Here is a 25796-nt window from a genome sequence, read left to right as displayed (position 1 = left end):
ATATAAAGCCTTAAACACCACGGACACCAGCTTAATGTTTGATGTGCCTTAGAACTCTGTCCCCCTTGCAAGCAGTAGGTGGGATGGCCTACTGAAACTTACTTACTTGGGAAGGAGTGTTGGCAGTAACGCAACAGCATTTGGAAAGAGACGGAAGTGGCAGTGTTTATTGCAAGACAGATAATTTCAAGTGACAGCGGAATATACTTGACTGAATGTTAAATATGAACCCTTCAGAATAGAAACATAATATTTTGTAAATTATCGGGGACAATTCTGTGTTACAAGTCGTCAAGGACAGTTGGGTTTTTTCTACCAGCAAGTTCGAAGGTTTGACTGCCCGTCCCGGCAGGCGACAAAGGAATTACGGTGGCGGAGGTGCCTTGTGGAATCTCGCTGTTCAAGTGTGACTTTTCTTTTGACGATTTAAGCTTTGTACTTAAAATGTTCATGTATGCAGACTTGGTGTCGTCGGTATATACGAAGAAAGGGCAAGAACTAGCCCAGACACGTCGTTATCGATTTACTATCCATTGCAAGGTATAGGTGGTAGGATGATTCAATAAAAGAAAAGCAAGAAGATTCGAGCTGGGTCAAGTTTATTAACCCCCAAACATACATAAGTAAGAATCTGTCCAGGTTAATAAACTACACAGTGACAGGAGAGACCCCCCACAAAGAGGGGTAATCCTCTGCTATGAACATAAAACTTAATTGGTACATGACAATACAAAATTGGTTAAATTGCTAAAGTATAAGAGAAGTGCTTATTAACTTGCTTGATGTCGATTAAGTGAGCGTAGGAGATAATGCAAAGCATAGCGAGCCAACAGCAACTGACCAGTAAAACTACTGGGTGTGGTGGGAGGGTACGAAACTTTGCTGCACAACACGGCTGCGGCCATGATAAAAAACATGTAAAATGCGGAATGCAACAAAAAAGGTGGATTGTGCAATAAGTGGAAAAGTTGCTGACACAAACGAACTACGTAAAATATAATTTATCACAAAATTAAAATTTTACTATCCATTGCAAGGTATAGGTGGTAGGATGATTCAATAAAAGAAAAGCAAGAAGATTCGAGCTGGGTCAAGTTTATTAACCCCCAAACATACATAAGTAAGAATCTGTCCAGGTTAATAAACTACACAGTGACAGGAGAGACCCCCCCCAACCCCATTAGGGAAGGCCCGATGAGAAAAGATGGAGAGACTGGAATCTCTGTGAAACTGTGGGGTCCAGATAACGCAAATAGGCATTACTGCGCCAAAAAACCCAACTCCTGAATGTTGGCATGAGAAAGGCCCATATGGGCTGCCCACTGGGCCCCGCCCCTGCGAAAAGAATGTCCAGTTAACTTGACAGAGGCATGGCCAGCTCTATGTAAACAAGAGTTCACAAAGTCAAGAAACACAGAATATAACAAAGGTCTGTCATATTCATCTCTCAGCAAAGCACTCTTCTGTTGCGATTTCAGCTGTAAATGAAAATAAAACAGTTTGGTCAGAGCTGTGACTGGGCACAGAACAGACTTCTCCAGTGACGGAAGCGTAACATACACTTTCTTCTGACGGAACTGAATAGTCTTTGTCCAGTGTAACGTTATAACCGCTCCTTGCGGGTGACACGACACATCCCCTACACACAACAGCTTCCCTTTGCCTGCCTCTGAAAGGGATCTGCACAGGAAATTAGCCGAACGCAATAAACCGTAAAAGGCAATCATACATCCTGCCCAAACTGAGCAGTGAAACATATTGTCCCAAGACAATGTACTATGTAGGGCCAATAACAATTCTGGGGTAACAGGCGTAGCACCATGTTGCTCCTCACCAAGCTCCCTTCTCATACCCTGCAGAACATGGTGGGGTGTCCACAATGCAAAAGGATCCCCTAAATTATGTTGCTTGTGAAGGGTTCTAACAATACATATATAACTCCGTATAGAGGCAAAACACAACCCCCTGAAATCGGCTAAATATGCAAGGTAGAGACTGGAGTGTTCACTCGACAATGGCACAGGTTCAATGTTCAATAAGTGGCAGAAATCTAGGTAGCATTGCAAATGCTGTCTGTATGTCCGTTTGGTAGATTCAGCCCATCCCTTGCTTCGGTAAGTGATCACCGACTGTTCCAACATCTCCCGCATCTCTTGTCGCCGACCACCTGGAAACGATAAACTGCATTGACATATGCTGTGAAAGCTCGGAAATACTAAAAGGCACATAACCCAAAGCATATACCGAAAGCAGATGGTAAAACTGACATAATCTTTCCGGTTCATGCAGACGAGACAAAGTATCTGCCACTACATTGTTCCTACCGGGAATATATACAGCCTTAACTAAGAAGTTGTAGCAGGCACTAAGCCAAAACAGATGACGTAAGCCTGGCATGACACCATGAATACGTGAAGAGCCCTTATTAATTGCAAACTTCGCCGCCATATTGTCAGTGAAGACTACCACAGTCTTATTTGCAAAGTGGGGGGCCCAACGATCAACCGCAGCAATAATAGACAAAGTCTCTTTCAAGTTTATGTGCGAATCTCTAACATCAGGTCTATCTTCCTGCCAGTTGATGTAGAAATAGTCCCCACAGTAATAGCCTGCACCCCCTTGGTCACAGGCATCAGTCTGCAGGGATGTGATGGGCCTATTGTCAATGAATGGTACACAACCATTGAAAACAGACATAAATGAAATCCACCAATCTATGTCCTTCTGAAAATCACATGATAGTTTGATTTTGTGTCCAGGCTTTTTCAGGGCAGTACTACAATCAATTATACGACGCAAGAAAGTTCGCCCTCCTTTAACAACTCTACATGCCCAATTCAGTTTCCCTATCAATTGCTGTAGTTCCCGCTTAGAGGCTCTTGATTTTGTGCTAAAGTTTTTGATCACATTCATGAAGTCTTGTAGTTTTGCTGTTGGTAGCGACAGGGTAAGAGCACAGGTGTCTACCAAAATGCCAAGGTAAATCAATTTTTGGGAAGGTCCAACCACTTTTTTCCAATTAATGTAAAATCCAAGCTCTCTGAGAACCCTCAATAACACATTGAGTCCTTTCAAACACATGTCAAAACTCTTTTCAATCACCAAAAAATCATCAAGGTATGATATCACAGTGAATCCATATCTACAGTGCATGATGCGGCACACTGCACTAGACAATCTTTGAAACATTTGAGGGGCCTTGGCACTGCCAAAAGGTAGACGTTTGTCATACAGGAATGTATTGTTCTTGTCACCTGAAAATTTCCAAGAGAGACCAGTCAACTTGTAGTTTGATTTATGAAGCTTAATTGATCTATACGCACTCTTCAAATCAACTTTTGCCAGATAATCACCTGGCTTTATATATTTGCAGGCATCGTCCAAATCCATGTATGAGCATGTAGTATCCTCCACATACGAGTTCAAACCTCCATTCACCGGCAGACTTGCATCGTGAATTAGACGCACAGAACCATCCTCTTTTGGTATCGCACCAAGAGCTGAAACAATTAGAGGTTTCTCAGCACAAACTCCATAATGTCCCTGTTGAATTCCAAGGATAAGCTGCTCCTCAACTTTGTCTCTGTGCTCGAAAGCCGAGCGGTGGTTATGTTGATACACAGATTTTACACTGGAAATATCCTTGTCCACTAAATTAAAACCATTACTCACACCATTCAAAATATAACACCTGTCCACATCACTCTCAGGTAGGAGCCTAAACCATGCTTCTGGCTGAAGGCACCCATGGAGATGTGCATCACTATCTACTCGTGTCTGTCTACTTTCATTCCCTCGTTTTTTGCAAACTGAGTGCTACGCTGTTGAAAGGAGTGATCTGATAGAGATCCAGTGACAGACGGTGCTGCTGAGCGATGACGTGCAGCACCATGAGAGAAAGAATAGCACAGAGCACAACTATGGACAAGCTTGCATTTCGTCTCCATACGGTTACAGTTATCCGCGTTATAACGCCGGCAGATTTCCCTTCCATCTGGCATGAATGGACCTTTGTTAGATGCATAACGTTTGTTACCAACATTCGAGTTCTGGCCTACCTCTTTCATCATGTGCATTGCAGCGCCAGTGGCACTAGTGGCTTTAGGAATCAGGTAGAAATTGCGCACGTCCGGTTGGGGAGATCCCCAAGGGAATCCCTCGGCTGCCTGCCGCTCACGATATTCTTTGTCGAATAGTAGTACACTGTGCCAGACATTATTAGAAGCCAGACGCATAATTGTTTGCATATATTTTATGTACCCGGGATGCTCTGATGAAGGCAATTCCTTCATAATTCCTAGACTGGCGAATGTCCATTGTTCCATAGAAATCTTGCCCAACGACAATTTTCGTGGTCCACCCAATCGCACTATAGCTCCACCTCCAATGTCAATTATGCTCCCTTCTTCCAAAATATCTAGGGGGTTTGTCCATATATAATCTGTTATAGTCTTAGCTTTTTTACCTCTTCCCATTAGACCGTCCACTGAGTCCTGGTGTACTGCATCCTCGTGTGCATGTTGACCGCCCTCCTGTTCAGTTCCTGATGATTTCTCTGACTCAATCTGTTTTAGTAGGTCATCTCTTTTCTTTTTCAGTTGTAGAGCCTTTAATTCCCTCTCGAGGTCATTCACCGACAATTCTAACTCCTCCAAATCCTCCCGGCCGCAAGCCGGTGATACTTTACGGTTTTTCCCGCCCAATAACTTCGGGGTCGACACCCCCGCAGCTCCACGTGGCTCGTCATCCATGTCGAAGTCATCCTCCTCCTTTAGAGCGGCCAACATGTCCCCAAGCTTACTACCCGCGTTTTGACGTCTCTCCCGCGACATCATGTAACTGTAGAGTTACAACACACCAAACACGCCGGGAATTAGTGTTACTTCCTTACGAAACTTTGCTGCACAACACGGCTGCGGCCATGATAAAAAACATGTAAAATGCGGAATGCAACAAAAAAGGTGGATTGTGCAATAAGTGGAAAAGTTGCTGACACAAACGAACTACGTAAAATATAATTTATCACAAAATTAAAATTATATTTGTCTTATTTTACTACACCAACTTCTAAATGCCTTTGAAGAATGTCGTTGCTGTATGGCTGAAATAATGCCAATATGACGTGAAACTCAACTCAACTCTTTTCATATAGCAATGGAAACAAGATATTCATTTTTAAAGTTTTGTCGACCAAGGACAACAAGACAGTGGTGCATGTCATATAACTCAAAATCGGTGACAATTTTAGTAAACCTAGGTCCAGCCAATAATTTAGTTAATAAAGATCGATAATTCACAGGTCTCCAATTATAATGGTTCTTGGGGAAGCATAAGATAAAAGGACAAACTGTGTTCCTTCGTGCAAAGGAATGATTTAACTTCCATGAAGTCATACTTCCCTTCAACCTGTCTCTGCATTTTATTTTGAAGGTTGAACTGACCTACTAGTGAGTTGAAAAGTAAATTGTCAGCCATGTAGAGACATTGGTATGTAAGACCTTCACAGATCAAATACTGTTTTCTGTATGTTTTTTTTTTCTAAGAACAACATTTCAAACAAAAAATAGAATGAATGACTCTGAAGTTGCAGGTTCGAAGAGATGGGACTCAACCCAACAAAACTACTAGAATCAGTACTTTGCTGAGAAAGTGTTATCCAAACATAACACAATTAACATGAATAATATAGTTCGCATTAATGAAAGAACCGAAGACAGCTCTTGACAATGTTTGGCGTCAATGTCAGGAAGTTCGATTATCATATCGATTCATTACAGTCTTACGTAAGCAAGTATGGTAAACAACTTGCAAGCTTCCACTCAGTAGCAGCCAGCCTGCTGGAAGAAGATGACACAAAATGCAGAACATGATTACTATTTTTATTCCTGACTCCCTGTTACAGAAACAGAGCAGACGCTCAGGGTGGTGTCTGGCCACCTACGTCGAGAAATACATCAACTCAGACTTTCTTTGAATAGACGATACAAATACTAGGACACACACACACACACACACACACACACACACACACACACACACACACACACACACACACACACACACACACACACACACACACAAAAAAAATTATACAGACACACACACACACACACACAATTTATACAGGTGGGATTACAACGAGTACACAATTTCTTTCTCATAAAATAGATCCTTAAACATTGAAAAGAAATTATAGTTTGTAGACAACAGGACACCATAAAGAACAATTCACAATTATTACCAATAATGTAGATATATATTTAAGCGTCTGGCCCCCGTTCCTCAAAGCGATCGTAGCGCTACGACAGTCGTAAGTCTATGTTAAAGTGTGGGAGTTACGACAGCCGTAAGTCTATGTTTAAGTGTGGGAGTTACGACAGTCGTAAGTCTATGTTAAAGTGTGGGAGTTACGACAGTCGTAAGTCTACAGTCGTAAGTCTATGTTAAAGTGTGGGAGTTACGGCAGTCGTAAGTCTATGTTCAAGTGTGGGAGTTACGACAGTCGTAAGTCTATGTTAAAGTGTGGGAGTTACGACAGTCGTGAGTCTATATTAAAGTGTGGGGGTTACGACAGTCGTAAGTCTATGTTAAAGTGTGGGAGTTACGACAGTCGTAAGTATATGTTAAAGTGTGGAAGTTACGACTGTCGTAGCGCTACGATGCTGAGTATTTCTTGGGTAAAAAGAAGCACATATATACAATGCAACATCTAAATAAGTCTATGTACAATATCAAATCTGTAACTGTACAATGAGTGTATTAACAATCTGTACGATCGTCGACAAGTCTAATTGTCCATCAAAGTTAACTCACAACTTCTTTAATGCCATTACAAAAAAGGAAGAAAGAAAATATTTTTCTCCGACTCCCAAGAACACATCGACATGTACACAGGCAAAGTTATGAATGGAATTCGACAGGCGGACGGACGGGCGGACGGATAGACAAACGTAGGGTTGTATCTTTCTCCGATTCCCAAGAACATATCGATATGTACACACATGCCTTTCCCACACATTCGTTTGAGAACGTGAAAAGAATGAGAAAAGTTATTAATGGAATTCTACGGACACACGGACAGACAGACCAGCAAAGAGACAGACACCGAGTTGTGAGCCGTGTTAACACGTCAGTTACATCTACGTGCTTAACTGAAAATCAATGGACCTATTACCATTTGCAATATATTATATCACATGTATATATTCCTTGATCAACATAGCAAGTAAAGACGCATGTCTTAAAATGAGCATGTAATAAATACGATGTGAATAATTTACAACATTTCCACAGACAGACAGGCAGGCAAGCAGACATACACACAGACAGACACACAGACAGACGTCGGGTTGTGTCTTTCTCCGACTCCCTAGAACACATCGATATGTACAGATATGCCTTTTGACAACGTTGAAAGAGTGAGAGAAGTTATGAATGGAATTCAACAGACAGGCAGACAGACAGACCTTGGGTTGGCAGGCGTCTTAACACGTCAGTTACATCTACGTGCGTAACTGAAAACCAATGATCAACATATGGAAGTGAGTGAGTGAGTGAGTGCGCGAATTAAGATTTTAAGTCACATCGGCAATATTTCAGCCATATCGTGACTAAATCAAGTTAAAATATATTAACAATTAAATGTAAATTATAAAATTCTGTCAATGTAGGACAGTAAAACAAGTAGATTATAACATATAAATATACAACTAGTAGTTACATCTAAAATATTTTAACTATACATGACAATACAATATAAAAACAGGCCATAGATTGCCAACAACTGAAGGTAGATCACCATACTAAGGATGATCAACATCGGATAACAAGAAAAGACGCATGTCTTAAAATGAACATGTAATACATAAAATGTGAATTATTTACAATATTTCCGATTTAAAACCAGAAAGTATAGTCTATGCATTATGTCAAATATTTAGTGAACAACTGAAATACGAGTCCCTCAGTTCATCGTATTTCTCCAGGAATGAACAAACTATGTCAAACAATTTATATAGACATCTATGGACATATCTACAGCATCTGATTATAGGCCGAGAGCTGCTACCTACAGCCGCCAAACAAAACATGCGTTGGCGTGAAAAAACTCCAGCAATTACAGAATGTGAATTGTTTTCGTTGTAAACCATTTGCAAACAGCAAATATCGCCAATGCATGATGTCAAATATTTGGTGAACGTCAGAAATGTCTGAAATCAGAATTTCTCCAGGAATGAACAAACTGTGTCAAACAATTACATAGACGAATATTTACATATCTACAACATGTTTTACACGGCAATAGTTGGTATCCATAGCTGCCGAAGGAATCATGTCTTGACATAAAATAAATATCTAGTAATTGCTGAATGTACATCATTATCAATTTCTCCCATTTGCAACCATTAAAGCTAGGCATATTTAAATAGCAAAGAGTAAAAGCAACACCTATGTACTGCAGCAGTATGTACAGTCTCAAAACGATATAGACATTTATTTACATATCTACAACATCTGATTACAATTGGTACCAATAGCTGTGGAACACCGATAAGTCAAGTGTCAAATACTTGACAATACAGTACAAGAAGGTATTTTCTTCCAAACATTCACTTAAGACAATGGGCATATTCCAGTTGCATACTGAGACGCTTTGAAAATACATACTAGATTCTTTGTATTTATTTGACAGATTGGACCTCACAAACATCAGATTGTTCAGCTTATTGAGGCATAAGATCAACAAAATCAACAATGTCGTATTACAGGTTTCATTTGAAGTGTTATCTACTGTGTACAAAATTCCTTTGCTGTTTTCTTGTTCATACTCATTGTGCAGTTTCAATATGTGTATCAGTATATTTAAGAACCTATGATGTCCAGAATGATCCTTGACATTCTTAAGTTATTAGGAAAGTCCATCGGCTGCCCACTTTTTTTTACAAATCTTTCTCATTCATTAATTTCCTGACATATTCCTCAGACATTCCACAATTGCATTACTCTGTCCTCTCTGAGCCAGAGTAAGGATGCATTCACTTGTATCTGAGAGCAAGGCAAGATCTGCATTGTGGTCCACCAACAGCTGGAAGACATCCTCATGTCCACACACAGCCGCCATCATCACCGGTGTCCAGTTATACCGACCTCGGACATTGATGTCATAGGACGGGAGCAGATACTCTGCACATTTCCTGTTGCCTCCACGACAAGCCAGATGAAGCAGACTGTCTCCAAACTGGTCTGTCTTAACAAGCTCAGGACTGTTGTCATGGCAAACTGTCAACATTTTAAAAGATCCTGTCACTACGGATCTCATCAGTGTAGTCCAGGGATTCTGCTTCTTCACATATTGTCCACCAGGTGATAATCGTTCTATGATTTGTCTACATCCTCCCTGAAGGGCGAGAGTGAACAAATTATCTCCAGTCTTATCAACCAGTGTCAGATCTGCACCTTGTAGTCTGAGGTAGTCAAACACTTCAGACTTTCCAAAGACAGCTGCTACCATTGCAGGTGTCCACCCATATACATCTCTGTCATCAATATTAAACCATGGACACACATGTTTCACCATACCAAGATGTCCACCCATACAAGCAACGTGTAGCAGACTATTCTCCATATTGTCCACCTTCTTCACGTCAGCGTTTCGGTTCTTAAGGAAGTCAACTACGGGAATTTGATCACCTCTAGCTGCCTCCAGAAGCGGTGTGCGACCGTACAAACCTCTTGTGTCAATGTCAAAATCACCAATGACATCTTCAATAATCAACATGTTACCACCTCTACAAGCTGTGTGTAGTGTTGTGTGATTATCATCACCTACACAAACACGGTTACCTCCACGTTTCAGAAGAAGTTCCCAAACATTGTGATTTCCACGGAAAGCTGCATACATCAAAGGTGTCCAACCCAGTGATCCCCGACAATTAATGTCAAACAGTGGAAGCAGATCTACTACAATGGGACTATTTCCGGTTTCACATGCCACATGAAGGATGGTGCCTTTGTTGTCATTTGTTATTGTGAGATCAGCTCCCTTTGACATGAGCAGGTCGAAAACATCCTTCTTCCCATACAAAGCTGATGTCATCACTGGTGTAAGTCCCACCTGTCCACGACAATTAATGTCGAACCGTGGAAGCAGATCTTCTACAATAGGACTATTTCCACCTTGACATGCCAGATGAAGGACGGTGTCATTGTTGTCGTCTCTTAGTTTGAGGTCAGCTCTCTTTGACACGAGCAGGTCGAAAACATCCTTCTTCCCATACAAAGCTGCTATCATCACTGGTGTAAGACCATCCGGACAATTAATGTGAAAGGGTGGCAGTGTTTTGTCCATAGCATATCTTGCATTAATGTCAGCAACTGGAAGGAAGAATTGTGAAAGTCTTACATCCCCTACCGTACAGCTGTAACACAAGGCTAAATAGGCTGCTCTCTCAAAGTCGAAGTCTCCAGTCAGAGGTTTGATACTTAGCCCTTTGGTAATGAATCCAAATATTGCCCCTCCAACTAGACTGAACCCCTTCATCCTTGCAGTTTGAAAGACATTTTCTCCAACATCATTTTTGGATTCAAAGACATCAGCTCCAATGTTAAGTAAAGCTAATGCAACGCCTTTGTAATTATTGTCTGTGGCAGTCACTAGAGCTTTGTTGAACACACTTTGATGTAGCAGTGACTTATATTTGGAAGATAACAACAACAACAACACTGCTTCGTTCCCACAGGAAGCACAGGCCTGGAAGGCTTCCTTGATCTCTTCGTCTGAAAAACGGTATCCAACATCGAGGATTTTCTCAACCAAGTACAGACTATGTGCATGAACTGCCCAGTACAGTAAGTGCTTCTCTTCTTCCTTTGCATGCAACATGGCAAGACGCTGGGTGCCTTTTGGATTCAGCAGTCTTTTTAATGCATTTGTTTTCTTCAGTTTAAGCATCTGGAAGACTTTGTCCACTATTTGCTTGTTTTTCAGAATAGGGTGTGTAACAGACATACTGTAGTTTCCTTCGGCAACAGCATCAGCGAGTCTGGAGGCAATTTTGTCATAGTGAGCTTCTGACACGTAGATGATGTGGAGGTGATTATCTATTGCAGTGGTCTGGACTTGTTGGGCCTGTACACGCTCATAAAGGAATCTGATACTGCAGTGGTTCAGAACGAAGGATGGATTCATTTTGAATAGGGCACACGCACAGGCGTCATAGATGGTGGGATGTGAAAATCCAAGGATATCCCCATCCGTAAAAAATGTACCCCTGTAAGATCTGACAGCTTTGGCAACTGTAGTCCGTGAGGTAACTGGCACCACGCTTTTTACGGCCTGCAGATGAGCTTCTAAAACATGATTTTTCGATTCCATTTCTACCTGGCTCAAGTTCAAAAGATCTTCACACACCAACATCAGGATGAGCGCAGCAGACTGGTCATTCCTACGTTCCATGATCATGTCAATTTCTTGCCGTAGATAAAATAGAGGTTCTCGGAAAAACTGTGCAGGTTCTTTCTGAAAACTCAGAAATTCACAAAACAGAGTACATATCAGGGGAAAACCAAACAAAGATTCTCTTGTGTCACAAAGCTCATCAATATCGAGGTCCAGGTCGATGTTATGGTGTTTTAGTTGTTTCTGGAGTATCTTCCTTCTTTCCTGGGGGCTGTATTGACATGATTTACTTTTTGTCAAATCGAGAAGCGATGGTCCTGTGAAAAAATAATATTCTTGGCCTTCCAGCTTTGCGACTCCACATTCCAGGTTGTAAGATTTGGTGGTGAAGATAACACGAATCGCTGATTCAGCGCCTGGATGTGTTTCCCGTTGGTTTTTCTTGCTAGATTTAGCATCTTCTAAATAATGTTTGAGGTTTTGTAGAATGGACCTAAGGTGGGGAACGTCAGTTGATAAGCCGACTGTTCCAAATATATCGTCCAGTATCAGACAAACTTTCTTTCCACGCAGGTCACAATTCCTCAGCTCGAATTTATCCACATCATCAACAACCACAAGTTCATACCCCTGGTTCCTGAGATCTGCTCCTATCATCAAGGCAATGGACGTTTTTCCTTCACCAGAAGCACCACTTATTGTTACATGACCATACTTCTCCAAGCGCCCCTTCACTGTCCTATAGTTAGCAGTTTTCACACAGACGTCTTTGACTCGCTTCAGGTTCATTTGCAGCATATCTACAAGAACAATAGCCATCATTTTTAAACTATACAACCTGCTTCATGTATTTTTTTCTAGCAAGATCTTCTTTTGCCAATAACTAAATCTGATAGATAATAAAATCCGATGTATCTTCTGGGAAGCATACACCAAGAAGACCTAGGGCATCTATCATATCAATAATGTATGCCTGACATCTCGCAGCAACAGCCCACCTGCCAACTGATCAAGTCAACTACCTGAGTTGCCCTGTCCTTTTACAGGAAAACAAGAGCATCGCGAAACTAACAGACGCCATTTTAATCTGACCGTCAACCAAGATGAGAGTTGCATAACTCAGTTATCCTACCACCACACTACAAACTAGATTTATATACAACATTGTTTTCTGCATAAAGCCTCCCTCGTTATCATCTGCCTATTATTTTTTCTGTTTAGGTATATCACCATGTGCTATGCTGTTGTAAAAGAAATGTTACATTTCGAGAACAGATAGGTTTAAATCCTTAAGTCAGCCCTTTGAGTCAGACATCTGCTAGATGCCTCAGTTTGGCTCCATAACAATTAAATGTTTCTCCAATAGAACACCATTATTACCTGACTTCATTATTCCATCATTCTGACCTCCAACAGATAAGCTGACATCAGAAGAGTCCTGTACTATGATGCCTTTGAAGTCAGACCCTGGAATAAGAGTAGAAACAGCATGTGAGTAGATTGCAATGAAACTTTCCCTAGCTTTGTCGTTGCCTTATTGAAAGTGTATAACCCTTGTAAGATAATTATGTCATTTTGGGAAGGAGACAACAATAAGAGGAACCAACGGTGCCTACTCCCTCTCACGTTTTAAATAATAAAATGTGTTTCGTAAACACATGCATTTGATATAGGTGTTTATTAAATATGGTGAACAAAACGGAGTGTTGGACTCTGATAACTCGATATCTCAGTTGTCTCGATTTTGTTTGTGATAAACATTCCACTTGCCTGCAGTGATTTTAGTAGACACCGCTTGCCTTTCTCGTCTCTCAGAAACAGCCATGGAACCACTCCCCGCACTAGCCTGACGCTCAACCACTTCTGATGATGCTACCATGTCCATGGAGAATGTCCTCTCACCTTGTGTTCCTTGGGGAACGACATCAACATCATTGTCATTACCAGGTTGTGCTCCTTCTGATGATGCCAGGTTGTTCTTTGTGAAAGTTTCATCACCATCTGTCTCACTTTCCCTGTCAGGACGTTCAGATTCTGTCTCCCTCTGATTCCTCGACATGTCTGAAAACCAATGTTAGAAACATTAACCTAATCATCAAGTGAAACTAAAATTGATAAACCAACTGTTTCATCAAGTTATGACGGACACCGTTTGGGCTGGAAGTTTGATCATAACATGTTTTGGTATCTTAGCCACAGACAGACAAACAGACAGACAGACAGACATACAGACAAATTTACACACATACATACACACAATCATACATACACATACATACATACGCACAATCATACATACACACACGCACATACATACATTATACTCGTATAGATATGCATATACAGAGATAGACAAAGAGCACGCATGATAAATATCCCCATATACATATATATCGCGTACGCTTCCATGTTACAGACCGGTGAAGATCCGGGGTAGAATAGGTCTTCAGCAACCCATGCTTGCTGTAAAAGGCGACTATGCTTGTCATAAGAGGCGACTAACGGGATCGGGTGGTCAGGCTCGCTGAATTGGTTGACACATGTCATCGGTTCCTAATGTCAAATTTTCAAGGGTTCTAAATGAATCAATAGATGGGTCCATTTTGTTGTTGATTTTAAAAGGGGGAATGTTTAATCAAAGTCCCTATGAATGTTTGCTTCTTCAAAGAAAGAGAACCACTAGATAAATTTTGAATAGCTTGCATGTGTTGTAAAGTAAGTAAAATATTATGATCTGTGGTTATTGATGGAGGTTCCATTCTGGGAGCTACAACTGTGTTAAGGTTTGGTCCCATGACAGTCTCTAGTAAGTTCATCATTGATCAACGTGAGGGTCGGTCTAAATGCTGCTGGGAAGTGACACAGGAAGGAAGGGCTCTGTAAGTCCTCATGATCCCCAGTAAGGTGGTCTCAGTTTGGTTACTGGTCTTTCATTGGTATTAATTAAGGGGGGTAATATAATTGTCACCTATTTTGAGTTATTCTAATCTATGACATACACCACAGTCTAGTTGTCCTTGGTCGACACACCTTTAAAAATGAATACCTTGTTTTCATTGCTATATGAAATGAGTTCAGTTGAGTTTTATGTCGCATCGGCATTATTGCAGCCATACAGCGACTCTTCACATGACAATGATTCTCCAAGAGTTCCTTCACATTCCTATAGGTGGCAGTTTTCACAAAGACATCTTTGACTCGTTTCAGATTCATTTGGAGCATGTCTGCGAGACAAAAGAGGCATTAAATTCCACCACATCATCTAAAAATTATTTATCCTGCTTCATCTGCAATATCGAATCAATCTCTGGTGGCCCCATTGCCACAAAAGATTTTTTCTGGCAACATCGTCTTTTGCCAATAAATAAATCTGTTACATAATAAAATCCGATGCATCTTCTGAGACGTCTACACCAAGAAGATCCAAGGGATCTATCAATAATGTATGTGTGCCATCTCGTAGCCACAGCCCACCTGCCAACTGATCCAGTCGGCGACCTGAGTCGCCCTGTCCTCTTTACAGCAAAACAAGAGCATCGTGAAACTAACAGAAGCCATTCTAATCAAAAGGTTTAAACTGACGTTCAACCAAGATGAGAGTTGCATAAACCAGTTATCCTACCACTACACTACAAGCTAGATCAATATACAACATTGTTGTCTGCATAAAACGTTCCTATTCATTACCTATATATTATTATGTGTTTATAGGTAATTTTAGGTATAAGTCTTGGTTGTAAAAGATAGGTTTAAATCCTTAAGTCAGCCCTTTGAGTCGGACATCTGCTAGATGCATCCGTTGGGCTACATAACAATTAAATGTTTCTCCAATAAAACACCATTATTACCTGACTTCATTATTCCATCATTCTGGCCTCCCACGGATAAGCTGACATCAGAACAGCCTTGTACTATGATGTCTTTAAAGTCAGATCCTGGAAAGAGAGTTGAAACAGCATGTGAGCAGATTGCAATGGAGCTTTGTAGCAACCCACTATGTAACAACAACGGACTATGTAATACAATTTTCAAAGTCCACAAACATTTTGCACTTAGGCGATTTTGTTACATAACGGGTTATTACAAACTTGGTTACACCAGTAGCAACCCACTATGTAATAACAACTCACTATGTAATAAAATCTTCAAAGTCCAAAAGACATTTCTGACTTAGGCGATTTTATTGAAAAGCGCGTTTATATTTTTGCATAAACCTGCAAAATGACTGAAACTCAAAGTTTAAACCTGTTGCATGATATGGACTGTTAACATTTCTGATAGTTAATTACAAAACGCGTTGGTATTACATACCGGGTTGAGTAGCGAAATGTAATAAGATTTTGCACATGTAATAAAACTCACAAAGTGTCAAACGTCACCCGTAAGAAGATATTCCTTCAGGTGTTTTCTGATAGTTAATTGATGGAAGCGGTTTCACTTGCCGCCCCGCCACTAAAAAATACATAGTGTTCATGTGCACACAAGTGGTGTTTATTTTTCTTTGTGGGCGTTGTTACGCCGCATAGAGCTTACGCCGTACAGAGCTTACGTGTAACCTGTATACGGTGGTTGACAACATGTAGAGCTTACGGTGATCTATATTCGTTGGTTGAAAATGCATACCAGAACGTCATACAGGGTTTACGTAACATCTAATGACGTCGTAAATGACGTCAAAGTGTATGTCATTTCAGCATAATCAGCCCTTTTCAAGTAAAGAAACATACCATATAATGTGATAGATGACGTCATAAGACGTTACGATAACGTCACATCACCTTTTGACATACTTTACACAAAACCTTAACCTTTCAGCTTCAAACTTATGTACAGGACATGATACATTTAATTCCTAACTATTACAATATTTTTCTTTATTAGTGGGACATATATTTTTGGATACACTGTACAGCTTACGTAAGCTCTATACGTTGGATATATACATACATTTTTTTAAATATGTCTTTTGTCTTAACGTATAGAGCTCACAACGTGGGTGAACAGTATCGTAGCAATAGTTAAAGAATATATAATGGTAGTTTAGTTGAGTTGTTGAGTTGAGCTTTAAGTCACATCGGCTTTTTTCCAGCCATATAGTGACGAGAACAAGTTTACATTAGTAAATGTTGTAAGTACATACTCGGAGTGAGTTTTATTTCAAAGACATTTATTTGTTACATTGTCATTCAAAAGCAGGAAAAGTCATAGCATCAAATTTATAGGCAGGCGGTTTGTCACATTTCATAGTTACAATTTATGGTTGTTACATTTCACAGTTACAATTTATGATACAGATCAACTTCCCTCAGGTAGTTCAGTATCAGATGGGCGCTCACGCGTGAGAACAGATCTTTTAGGTTTGTTGCATCATAATGTGAGTCCCTTGCAGGCGATAAGTCCACGCATTCAAGCAGAATATGCTTGACGGTGATCACCTCATCGCAAGAGACACACATGGGGGGTCCATCCCCATCCGTTTTCAGCAGATAGTCATGTGTAAATCGACTGTGGCCAATACGACATCGACATCGTCGTAAAATTACCTCATCGCGTCTTGACTGACAACCCAAGTAGGTATAACCGATTGTTGGCTTCAATTCATGGAGTTTGTTTCTTCCTGCTTGAGTGTCCCACCTTTTTTGCATCAGGTCCCGGGTATAGCTTTTGATAGTGGGTTTGAAGTCATTGTACGGGATTAGCAGTGGAGATAGGGGCTTTTCGAGAGCTGCTTTTGCTGCAGCGTCGGCCTTAGTGTTACCTGCTATGCCGACGTGACCCGGCAACCAGCAGAGGATGATGTCATATTGGCCAGTAGACACGTTTAGAAGTGCTTGAAGGCAGGATAATGAATCTGTAAATACGATGAAGTTTTTGGACTGATTTTGCTGTTGAATGTAGGTCAAAGCTGAGAAGATAGCTTTGGCTTCAGCGGTGAAAATGGAACTGTTGTCGGGGATCCTTGGATCCGTCTGTGAAAATGGATCTGTGAGTGTTATACTTCAAACGTAACTGGCTGTATTCCTGTTGGAACACCAAGGGATTTGTTTCAGACTTTTTGAGTTTTCTGAGGGTAAGATCGACCTGTGGTTTCACCATTTGCCATGGTGGTGAGGACAGAAGTCGGTATGGTGCAATGATGTCGAGATCAGTTTCAGCTGCAGTTATGTGTGGTTTGATCCTGATTCCAAGTGGTGGAACCAGGCTTGGCAGTTTAGGAAATACGTTTTCATAGAGCGGGTTGAAAACACAATTGTATGCTGGATTGGGCTCATTTGAACGTAATTTAGTGATATACTGCAGTGAGAGTTTAATGCGGCGTTGTTCAAGGGAAGGCTCATTGGCCTCTGCATATAGGCTGTCTACCGGAGAGGTCCTAAAAGCTCCCAGGCAGAGCCTTAGTCCTTGGTGGTGGATAGAGTCTAATTTTTCTAAATTGCTTTTGCAGGCTCCACAGTAGACAATGGAGCCACAATCTAGTTTACTGCGAACTAATGATCTGTACAAGTGAAGGAGGGTGGTCTGATCCCTTCCCCACTCTGTATTTGAAACTACTTTTAGCAAGTCTAGAGCCTTCAAGCACTTTGTTTTCAAATATTTTATGTGTGGTAAGAATGTGAGGTGGTGGTCGAATATGAGTCCAAGGAATTTGGCCTCTTCTACTACCTTGATGGGAGTACCATCTAAAGTTAGGTCTGGATCCTTGTGTGGTTTGTATTTACGACAAAAGTGAATACAATTCGTTTTGGATTTTGAAAACTTAAAACCATTTTCATTGGCCCATTGTTGGATTTTGTTAAGGCAGGGTTGTAGCTGCCTTTCTATTGCGTGCATGTTCTTACCACGACATGAAATATTGAAGTCATCCATGAAAAGGGACCCATCAACGCAACTGTTCAGAACGTTAGTGAGGCTGTTAATTTTGATGCTAAAAAGTGTGACGGACAGGATGCTGCCTTGGGGGACGCCCTGATCTTGGTGGAAATAGTCAGACAGTGTGGAACCCACCCGAACTTGAAATTGTCTGTTATTTAAAAACCGAGATATGAATTGAGGTAATCTACCCCTCAATCCAAACTCGTGTCAATCTTTTAGGATACCATGTTTCCATGTTGTATCATATGCTTTTTCTAAGTCGAAAAAGATAGATACTGCATGTTGTTTGTTGACAATGGAGTTTTTGATGAATCATTCTAGACGCACCAGATGGTCAATGGTACTTCGGTTTTTTCGGAAACCACATTGGAGGTCACTGAGGAGGTTATTGGTCTCCAGGTACCAGATTAATCGATTGTTGACCATGCGCTCAATAGTTTTGCAAACGCAGTTAGTTAGTGATATAGGACGGTAGTTTGAGGGATCAGTATGATCGCGACCGGGTTTTGGTATAGGGATGATGATGGCATTGTGCCACGAAGGGGGGAAGTGTCCGGATGTCCAGATGTCATCAAATATATTTAGGAGTGTTTCCAAGCCTATGTCAGGGAGGTGTTTCAGAAGCTGATAATGGATTTTATCAGCTGCTGCCGCAGTGTCGTGAGCCTGTCCTAGGGCAGTACGTAATTCATGGAGGGAAAACGTTTCGTTGTAATCCTCCCCATTATCAGAGTTAAAATTGACTGGTTTCTTTTCTTGTTGGGTTTGATATTTCTGGAACCGAGGGTTATAATTTGATGAGGAGGAGTGGTTTGCCAAAGTTTCGCCAAGTTTGTTTGCAATTTCAGATTTATTTGTTAGAAGGAGTAAGCCATCTTTCAGGTGGTGAACTCCTGATTTTGACCCTTGCCCTTGATCTTTTGAATCATGTTCCACACCTTGGACATGGGTGTGCGGGAGTTGATTTTGGACACATATTTCCTCCATGGCGTTTAGTTTGTTTGAAGGTACGTTTTGCCCTGGCATTTGTCATTTAACAGCATTCAGGTTATGCACTGTAGGATGTTGTCAGAAATATTTTCCGCCTTCTTCCTATTTTTCCTAGCTTGTTTGCAGTTTGTATCAAACCATGGTTTTGCGTATGTCTTGGGGTTTGCAGAGGACTTAGGAATACTTTTGTCTCCGATGGCATTTAGGGCGTCTGAAAATAGTTCCATGGGGTCAGGAACATTCCTGATGTTGTCCGGCTTAAGTTTTTCTGAACATAGGGTTTGGAATAAAGGCCAGTTGGCCTTAGTAAAGTTCCATCTTGTTGATGGTGCTTCATCCGTGGGGTTGATAGGAGTAAGAATTGTTGGGAAGTGGTCGCTTCCACAAAGGTCGTCATGGACCGACCATTCGAACTCATTTAAAAGATTAGAATCTGTAAGTGATAGATCGAGAGCAGAGTATGATCCAGTGGCAGGATGGAGGTAGGTGTTTGATCCATCGTTGAAGATGCATACGTCATTATTGGAGAGAAACTCTTCAAGGATCTTTCCCTTACTATTTGTATCATTACTCCCCCATAAGGGGTTATGGCCGTTGAAGTTAAGCCCATGATTATGCAGGGCTTTGGGAGTTGATCATTATAAGTTCTGAAGATCTGATAGGCGGACAGTTGAGGTGGGAGGGAGATAGAGGGAACATAGTGTAAACCCTATTCAGAGTTATGCGGACAGCAACAGTTTGTAGGTTGCTGTTAAGTGGAACAGGGCTATGGAGGATGCCCTGCCGCACCAGGATAGAAGTGCCTCCTGTAGCTTTTACACCGGGAGGAGAAAAGGAGTGGTAGGAACTGTACCGACGGATGTCAAATTTATCGGTCCTTTTTAGGTAGGTTTCTTGGAGACAAAACGCAGATGGTTTGAAGTCTTGAATCAATAACTGTTATTCATTATAATTATTCTTAAGTCCTCTGCAATTCCATTGGATAATGTTTTGTGGATTCATGGTGCTTCCACTGGTGACATGATGAACTCCTATTGGTGTCTGGTGGAGATGGAGTTACCTCCATATCCAGAGGGCCAAAGGAGTTATGGACCTCGATGGGGACCTCTGAGGGAGAGGTGGCCTTTGGTTTTGTGTTTGGCGGTTGTTCGAGTTGCTTTAGTCTCTCTAGCCTCTTTTTTTCCCTTTTGTCTGCGCCAAGTTTCTGTCTCTGGTTTTGGCATTTGCTCTGGTGTTTGTGATTCAGAGGTTTTGACTTTGGGCGTGGGAGATGGAGTTGCTGAGATGGGCTCAGTTGTGTTGAGTTCAGTTGGCTGAGAAGACATGATCCATGTCAGGTCGGTCTGACATGAGATGGTTGCAGTAGTGATAGTAGGACGGGAGACAGCAGAAGAGTAGGTGATGGCTGAAGGGGCTGTAGTTGCAACCCTCTTCTTTGCTTCGTGAAAGGAGATATTTTCTTTGTGCTTGATCTTTAGTATCTCAGATTCACGTTTCCATACTGGACAGAACTTGGAAGAGGCCATATGGTTACCACCGCAGTTTGTGCACTTCACTTCCTTAGTACAGTCGTTGCCCTCATGCTTGTCACCACAGCGGTAACAGACAGCAGAGGAACGACAGGACTGGGATCCATGTCCAAACTTTTGGCAGTTGTAGCACCGGAGTGGATTGGGGACATACACCTCCACACCAATGCTACAATAACCAGCTTTAATCGAGTGAGGGATGTTTGCTCGCGCGAATGTGAAGAGATAGGTGTTCGTTGGTTGAACAACACCATCCTTTTTGAAGGTGAATCGTTTGACGGCTGTGACGGATTGCTGAGAGAGTTTGTTCTTCAGTCATGTCAGACAGGCATCGAGCTCTGTCCCGTACAATGCCTCTACAGGAGTTAAGGGTTTTGTGTGCTGAGACAGCGACCTTGATGTGGACAAATTCTTTTATTTTGAGGAGATTCAAGGATTGGTGTTTCCGGGTGCATTCTATCAGGAGAGAGCCAGATCGGAGCTTTCTAACATTGGCAACCTCTCCGCAGATACCAGCGATACCTTTGGAGATTGCAAAAGGGTTCAATTGCAAAGGTTGCTTGTCACAAGCCTCAATGATCAGGAAACGTGGCCAGTAGTCAGGTCGGAGGGGCGTACTCTCGTCAGACGAGGAATTGTCATCATCCATGTGTCTTCGTTTTGAACCGGGGTATTGAGAAGCCATGTCGTTTAGTAATGTGGTTCAGCATCCCTCTCCCCACCCACCGTGGAGTGTCAACAAGGACGATCTTATACTGCAGCGGGTCTCCAAGCTGCAAAGACCAGGGATAAGGGGTGTTATACTCCAGCGAATTTGACATGAAATGCTGTAGCTGCCTACCAGATTAAAGGTCAGGATGGTTCTGTCCATGACTATCAATTGGAGACGTACAGAAATCGGAGGTCAGCATCACCAGATTGGCCCATGAGCCACCGCCTTCTGTGCATGGGTCTGCGAGGCTAGTTTGTTTTGGTGGAATATTTGTTAACATTTTGAACATGGTCAAAAGTGTTATGTGATACCACGTTTTGTATAGACATTCCATGCACAGGGCAAGGCGTGACCAGCCGATTGGTAGAATTGGGCCTGTTCTACCACCCGTCTAGCCAAAGTTAGGGTCGAAGTGGTGTGTTGGATTATTGAACACTATTGCCGGTTCCGTCATCCTCAACCACCAGACTCCCTTCCTCTGCCGACACAGGGATGCAACCCACGGCAAACGGGTTGCCCAATTTGGTCGCCTCTTACAACCAGCAATGGGGTGCTTTGGACCTATTCGACCCCGGGTCCACACGGGGGCGAAGAGCCATTGGCGTTACCCAGCACCCACCACGAGGAGGTTGCTCTTCAAGGGGTGCCTATAATGGTAGTAACAGTAACTGTAGTAGACGTAGTAGCCTTAAGAGTAGTAGACCAGCAGCAGCAACAGCAGTAGCTGTAGCAGTAGAAGTTGCATCAGTATCAGCAGCAGTGGCAGCAGTAGTGGTGGTGGTGTTGGCTGGTGGTCGTCATCATAGTAATAGTAGCCGCAGTGGTAGTTGTAGTGGTTGTCCGCGGGGTGGTCTTTGGTAGTCGTGGTAGAAGTCGTGGTGGTCTTAGTGGTGGCCGTAGTGGTAGTCTAAGTGGTAGAAGTTGTAGTGAGGCGAGGTGAAATTGGGTTTAATGCCGCGCTGGAGAATACAGTCAAATCCCGATGAGCCGAATGCCGGTGTCTCGAATATTATGCATAACTCGAAGTACCTGTCGGTCCCGACCATTCCCTGTTATAGTTGTCATCATTTGAATATCGGTTACACGAATTCGTCTCATAAATACACACGATGACAGGAGAAGGAAATTTGATCCCATGAGATTCAAACAACAGCAATCTTGTATACATAAGCCGAAGTCAGTCAATGAGAAGTTGATTGGTGTAGCAAACTGATCAAAATTAACAAACCAGCGCGGCTCACACCTTTCCGCCACCTTTTCACGGGTGAGTTCAAAAGGCAGATTAGTGATTTTACGGAAATCACTGTCTGTGATAATCAGACTGGAACTGATAAGATGCCCCTATTAGTGATAGGGAAATCATTAGGTAAACAAATGCTTAGGCGGAGGAATTAGGACTGGATCATGTTTTATTCTACCCTCAGAGACATACCTATGTCTCGAATGCATCGATAAGTCGAATGTATTACTTGGTCCCCAGCGATTCGACTCATCGGGATTTGACTGTATTTCACTTCTATGACGACGTGCATGCGTGTGTATGTGTAGGTGCGGTTGCTTGTACTAGCCCTGACTGAAGCTGGCTTTATAGTGCTAGCCCACTGAGATACCATGCCGCAGTGAAGCATGAATACCCCCCTCAGACACATTATACTGACTTCGAGCCGACCAGTCCTTGTTGTACCCATTAATGCCGAGCGCAAGACAGGGACCATTGAGTACCATATTTTAACGTCTTTTGGAATGACGCGGTCGGGGATCGAACCCGCGACCTTCCGCTCTCCGGGCGAACGCTCTAACTACTACACCACGGAGGCGGTCCCCCATGTGATCGGAGTTACATTGACCTAGTGCTAAGCATAAAAGAGTTATGCCCCCTTATCATTATACGTGTATGGCCTCTCTGTCGTTGTTTGACGTCATAGAAGAAAATCCATTTTTGACATTTATTGCGAGTCATTTTTAATGTTGAGCGTATAACGTTATGCATAAGCACATATACCAAATTCATATACAAGTATGTCGTTCAGATTTCAGGCTGTATTTTCTTCGCTCACACTTTCCGAAAAGATGCCAATTTAAAACATTCGTAGCACAGTGCTTTTATCAGTGCGCGATAAAAGGCGGAGAGATTCACTGTTTTTAAACGCATAACAAACATTTGGACAACATTTATAAGTGTCTGTTTCTCAAACTGCCGAGGTAGTTGCACTTATATTTATACCAACGGATAGGAAATTAAATATTCTACATTTCTGTCTAATTTTATAGCCGTACGTAGATCCAGGACCACGGGAGCGCAATTCTCGCACATCGCTCACTTTTCGAACCTTATGAAAATGTGCGCCTGAAAAAAAACATCGTAGTTTTACATGACAACGTGAATGTGTGTGTATTTGCAGCTGCTTGTACTAGCCCAGACTGAAGCTGGTTTTATAGTGCTAACCCACTGAGATACCATGCTGCAGTGAAGCATGAATACCCCACTCAGACACATTATACTGACTCCGAACCGACCAGTCCTTGTTGTACCCATCAATGCCGAGGGCCAGACAGGGACCAACAAGTACCATATTTTAACGGATTTTTTGGTGTGACGTGGCCGGGAATCGAACCCGCGACCTTCCGCTCTCCTGGTGGTTGCTCTAACAATGTGTTTAGAAAACACACATCATTGGTGTTAACTTTTATTTAAAGAGGTGAATATTTTGTTTGTAATAAACATTCTACTCACCTGCAGTGATTCTAGTAGACATTGCTTGTCTCTCATAAACAACCGTGACTCCATTTCCCGGACTGACCTGACGCTCAGCCGCTTCTGATGATGCTACCATGTCCATAGAGAATGTCCCATCACCATGTCTCCCTTTGTGGAACGACATCCACATCACTGTCATTACCAGCTTGTGCTACTTCTGATGATGCTACCATGTCCATGGAGAATGTCCTATCACCTTGTGTTCCTTGGGGAACGACACTAACATCACTGTCATTACCAGTTTGTGCTACTTCTGATGATGCTATCATGTCCATGGAGAATGTCCCATCACCATGTGTTCCTTGGCGAACGACATCCACATCATTCTCATTACCAGGTTGTGCTACTTCTGATGATGCCAAGTTGTTCATTGTGAAAGTTTCATCACCATCTGTCTCCCTTCCCCTGTCAGGACATTCAGATTCTGTCTCCCTTTGATTCCCCGACATGTCTGAAAATCATTGTTAGAAACATTAATCTAATCCTCAAGTAAAACTAAAATTGATACACCAACTGTTAAATCAAGTTTTGAAACAAAGGCGGGCTTTACATGATCGTAACCTGTGTTGGTATATTGACACATACTGAATGTGCTTCTGTTTTGAAGGTCTTACTTTGCTTAGAAGCGTAGAATTGAACACTTAAACACTTTCAAGAATGCACAGTTAATTGCTTATTCTTATTATAGTCCTGGGGTGGTATTCTAAAACGTCTAAGGTTTTTCTTAAGTTTTTGTCTTAAGTTTATGAAAACTGAGTTAGCTAAGTCAGAACCTTAAGTTCGGATTCATAAAGTGACTGAGTCAAACACTTAGCTTAGTCGGAGGTTAAGTCGATCAGAAACTTAAGTTCATAGCCACGTGCGCATCCTTGCTAATTGGAAAATATCAGCAACGGAAAACTTCCGGTGGAACTCTTTAATGCTCCTAGAAAATTACCAAAATGGCAGAAACTTGGTCCAATAATGCAGGACTTGTGAAGCAAAGGAAGACTTTGATAGGGGGAAAATTCGTGCCTGGTTTGACTTCGGCAAACAGACAGCAAGTGATTGCATTCAATCATGAAGGTGAATAAGAACGTTGAATTAGGCTTGGTCCGAAGACAATATTATTTATTAATAATTACCTAATAAGAATTGTGGGTACATTGTACAATCAAAAAGTTGTACGAACCTTCAATCTCATTCATCAGTAGAATTTCACAGACACCATTTCATACAGTTGAGTAGTGTTTGTAAAAATATATTTTATAAAAATTGAAACATATAGATCTAAATGTATGTTAGGTCTCATCTGATTTTTCCTTGGTTAAAAAAACATGAAATTGTTGACATAATAAACATTACCATTGCACAGATTTAAAACAAGTGAAAATAGCAATTATTTTACTGTGATACAGACAAACCCTATCATCCTGTATGTTTCAGTTTGAAATAATCAACAATATCATAATGATTCATTTCATGTCAAATATTGTTGTTCCAATAAATGCTGGAATTTTCCTGTTGCTAGAAATTTGTTATTTTCAAAGAAAGGAG

The 25796-nt window shown here is 41.7% G+C and overlaps 3 protein-coding genes across 3 annotated transcripts; all 3 read right to left on the bottom strand.

Moving 5' to 3' along the window:
- Positions 1-1079: 1079 nt before the first annotated feature.
- LOC124261877 lies at positions 1080-2272 on the bottom strand. Its single transcript, XM_046696245.1, has one exon. The coding sequence runs from the start codon at positions 2238-2240 to the stop codon at positions 1260-1262; it is 981 nt and encodes a 326-aa protein (XP_046552201.1). The 5' UTR covers positions 2241-2272; the 3' UTR covers positions 1080-1259.
- A 265-nt stretch (positions 2273-2537) lies between these two features.
- Positions 2538-4832, bottom strand: LOC124261870. The gene is made up of 3 exons (XM_046696239.1): positions 4037-4832; positions 3419-3500; positions 2538-2637 (listed from the first exon to the last, which is right to left on the bottom strand). Exons 1-3 carry the CDS (start codon positions 4830-4832, stop codon positions 2538-2540), a joined length of 978 nt encoding a protein of 325 aa, XP_046552195.1.
- Positions 4833-8959: 4127 nt separating this feature from the next.
- Positions 8960-24843, bottom strand: LOC124261869. The gene is made up of 6 exons (XM_046696238.1): positions 24457-24843; positions 24237-24368; positions 13169-13459; positions 12779-12865; positions 10417-12198; positions 8960-9795 (listed from the first exon to the last, which is right to left on the bottom strand). Exons 1-6 carry the CDS (start codon positions 24707-24709, stop codon positions 8960-8962), a joined length of 3381 nt encoding a protein of 1126 aa, XP_046552194.1. The 5' UTR covers positions 24710-24843.
- Positions 24844-25796: the final 953 nt, after the last annotated feature.

The sequence above is a fragment of the Haliotis rubra genome, unplaced genomic scaffold, assembly GCF_003918875.1.
Source record: "Haliotis rubra isolate DU_JTF1 unplaced genomic scaffold, ASM391887v1 Scf813, whole genome shotgun sequence".
Lineage (NCBI taxonomy): Eukaryota > Metazoa > Mollusca > Gastropoda > Lepetellida > Haliotidae > Haliotis > Haliotis rubra.
This window is presented reverse-complemented; position numbering and strand designations above follow the sequence as displayed.

Excerpts from the sequence above, each read along its gene's own strand:
- LOC124261877 (XM_046696245.1), bottom strand. The coding sequence starts at position 2,240 with ATGCTTTGGGTTATGTGCCTTTTAGTATTTCCGAGCTTTCACAGCATA.
- LOC124261870 (XM_046696239.1), bottom strand. The coding sequence starts at position 4,832 with ATGTCGCGGGAGAGACGTCAAAACGCGGGTAGTAAGCTTGGGGACATG. Across the intron at positions 3,501-4,036 it reads AGGCCAGAACTCGAATGTTG|CTCTTGGTGCGATACCAAAA; the intron begins GTAACAAACGTT and ends TAATTGTTTCAG. Across the intron at positions 2,638-3,418 it reads GTGAATGGAGGTTTGAACTC|ACTGATGCCTGTGACCAAGG; the intron begins GTATGTGGAGGA and ends ACATCCCTGCAG.
- LOC124261869 (XM_046696238.1), bottom strand. The coding sequence starts at position 24,709 with ATGTCGGGGAATCAAAGGGAGACAGAATCTGAATGTCCTGACAGGGGA. Across the intron at positions 24,369-24,456 it reads CGTTCCCCAAGGAACACAAG|GGAGACATGGTGATGGGACA; the intron begins GTGATAGGACAT and ends CGTTCCACAAAG. Across the intron at positions 9,796-10,416 it reads TTTAGCCTTGTGTTACAGCT|CTTGTAGAGGTGGTAACATG; the intron begins GTACGGTAGGGG and ends CACTACACACAG.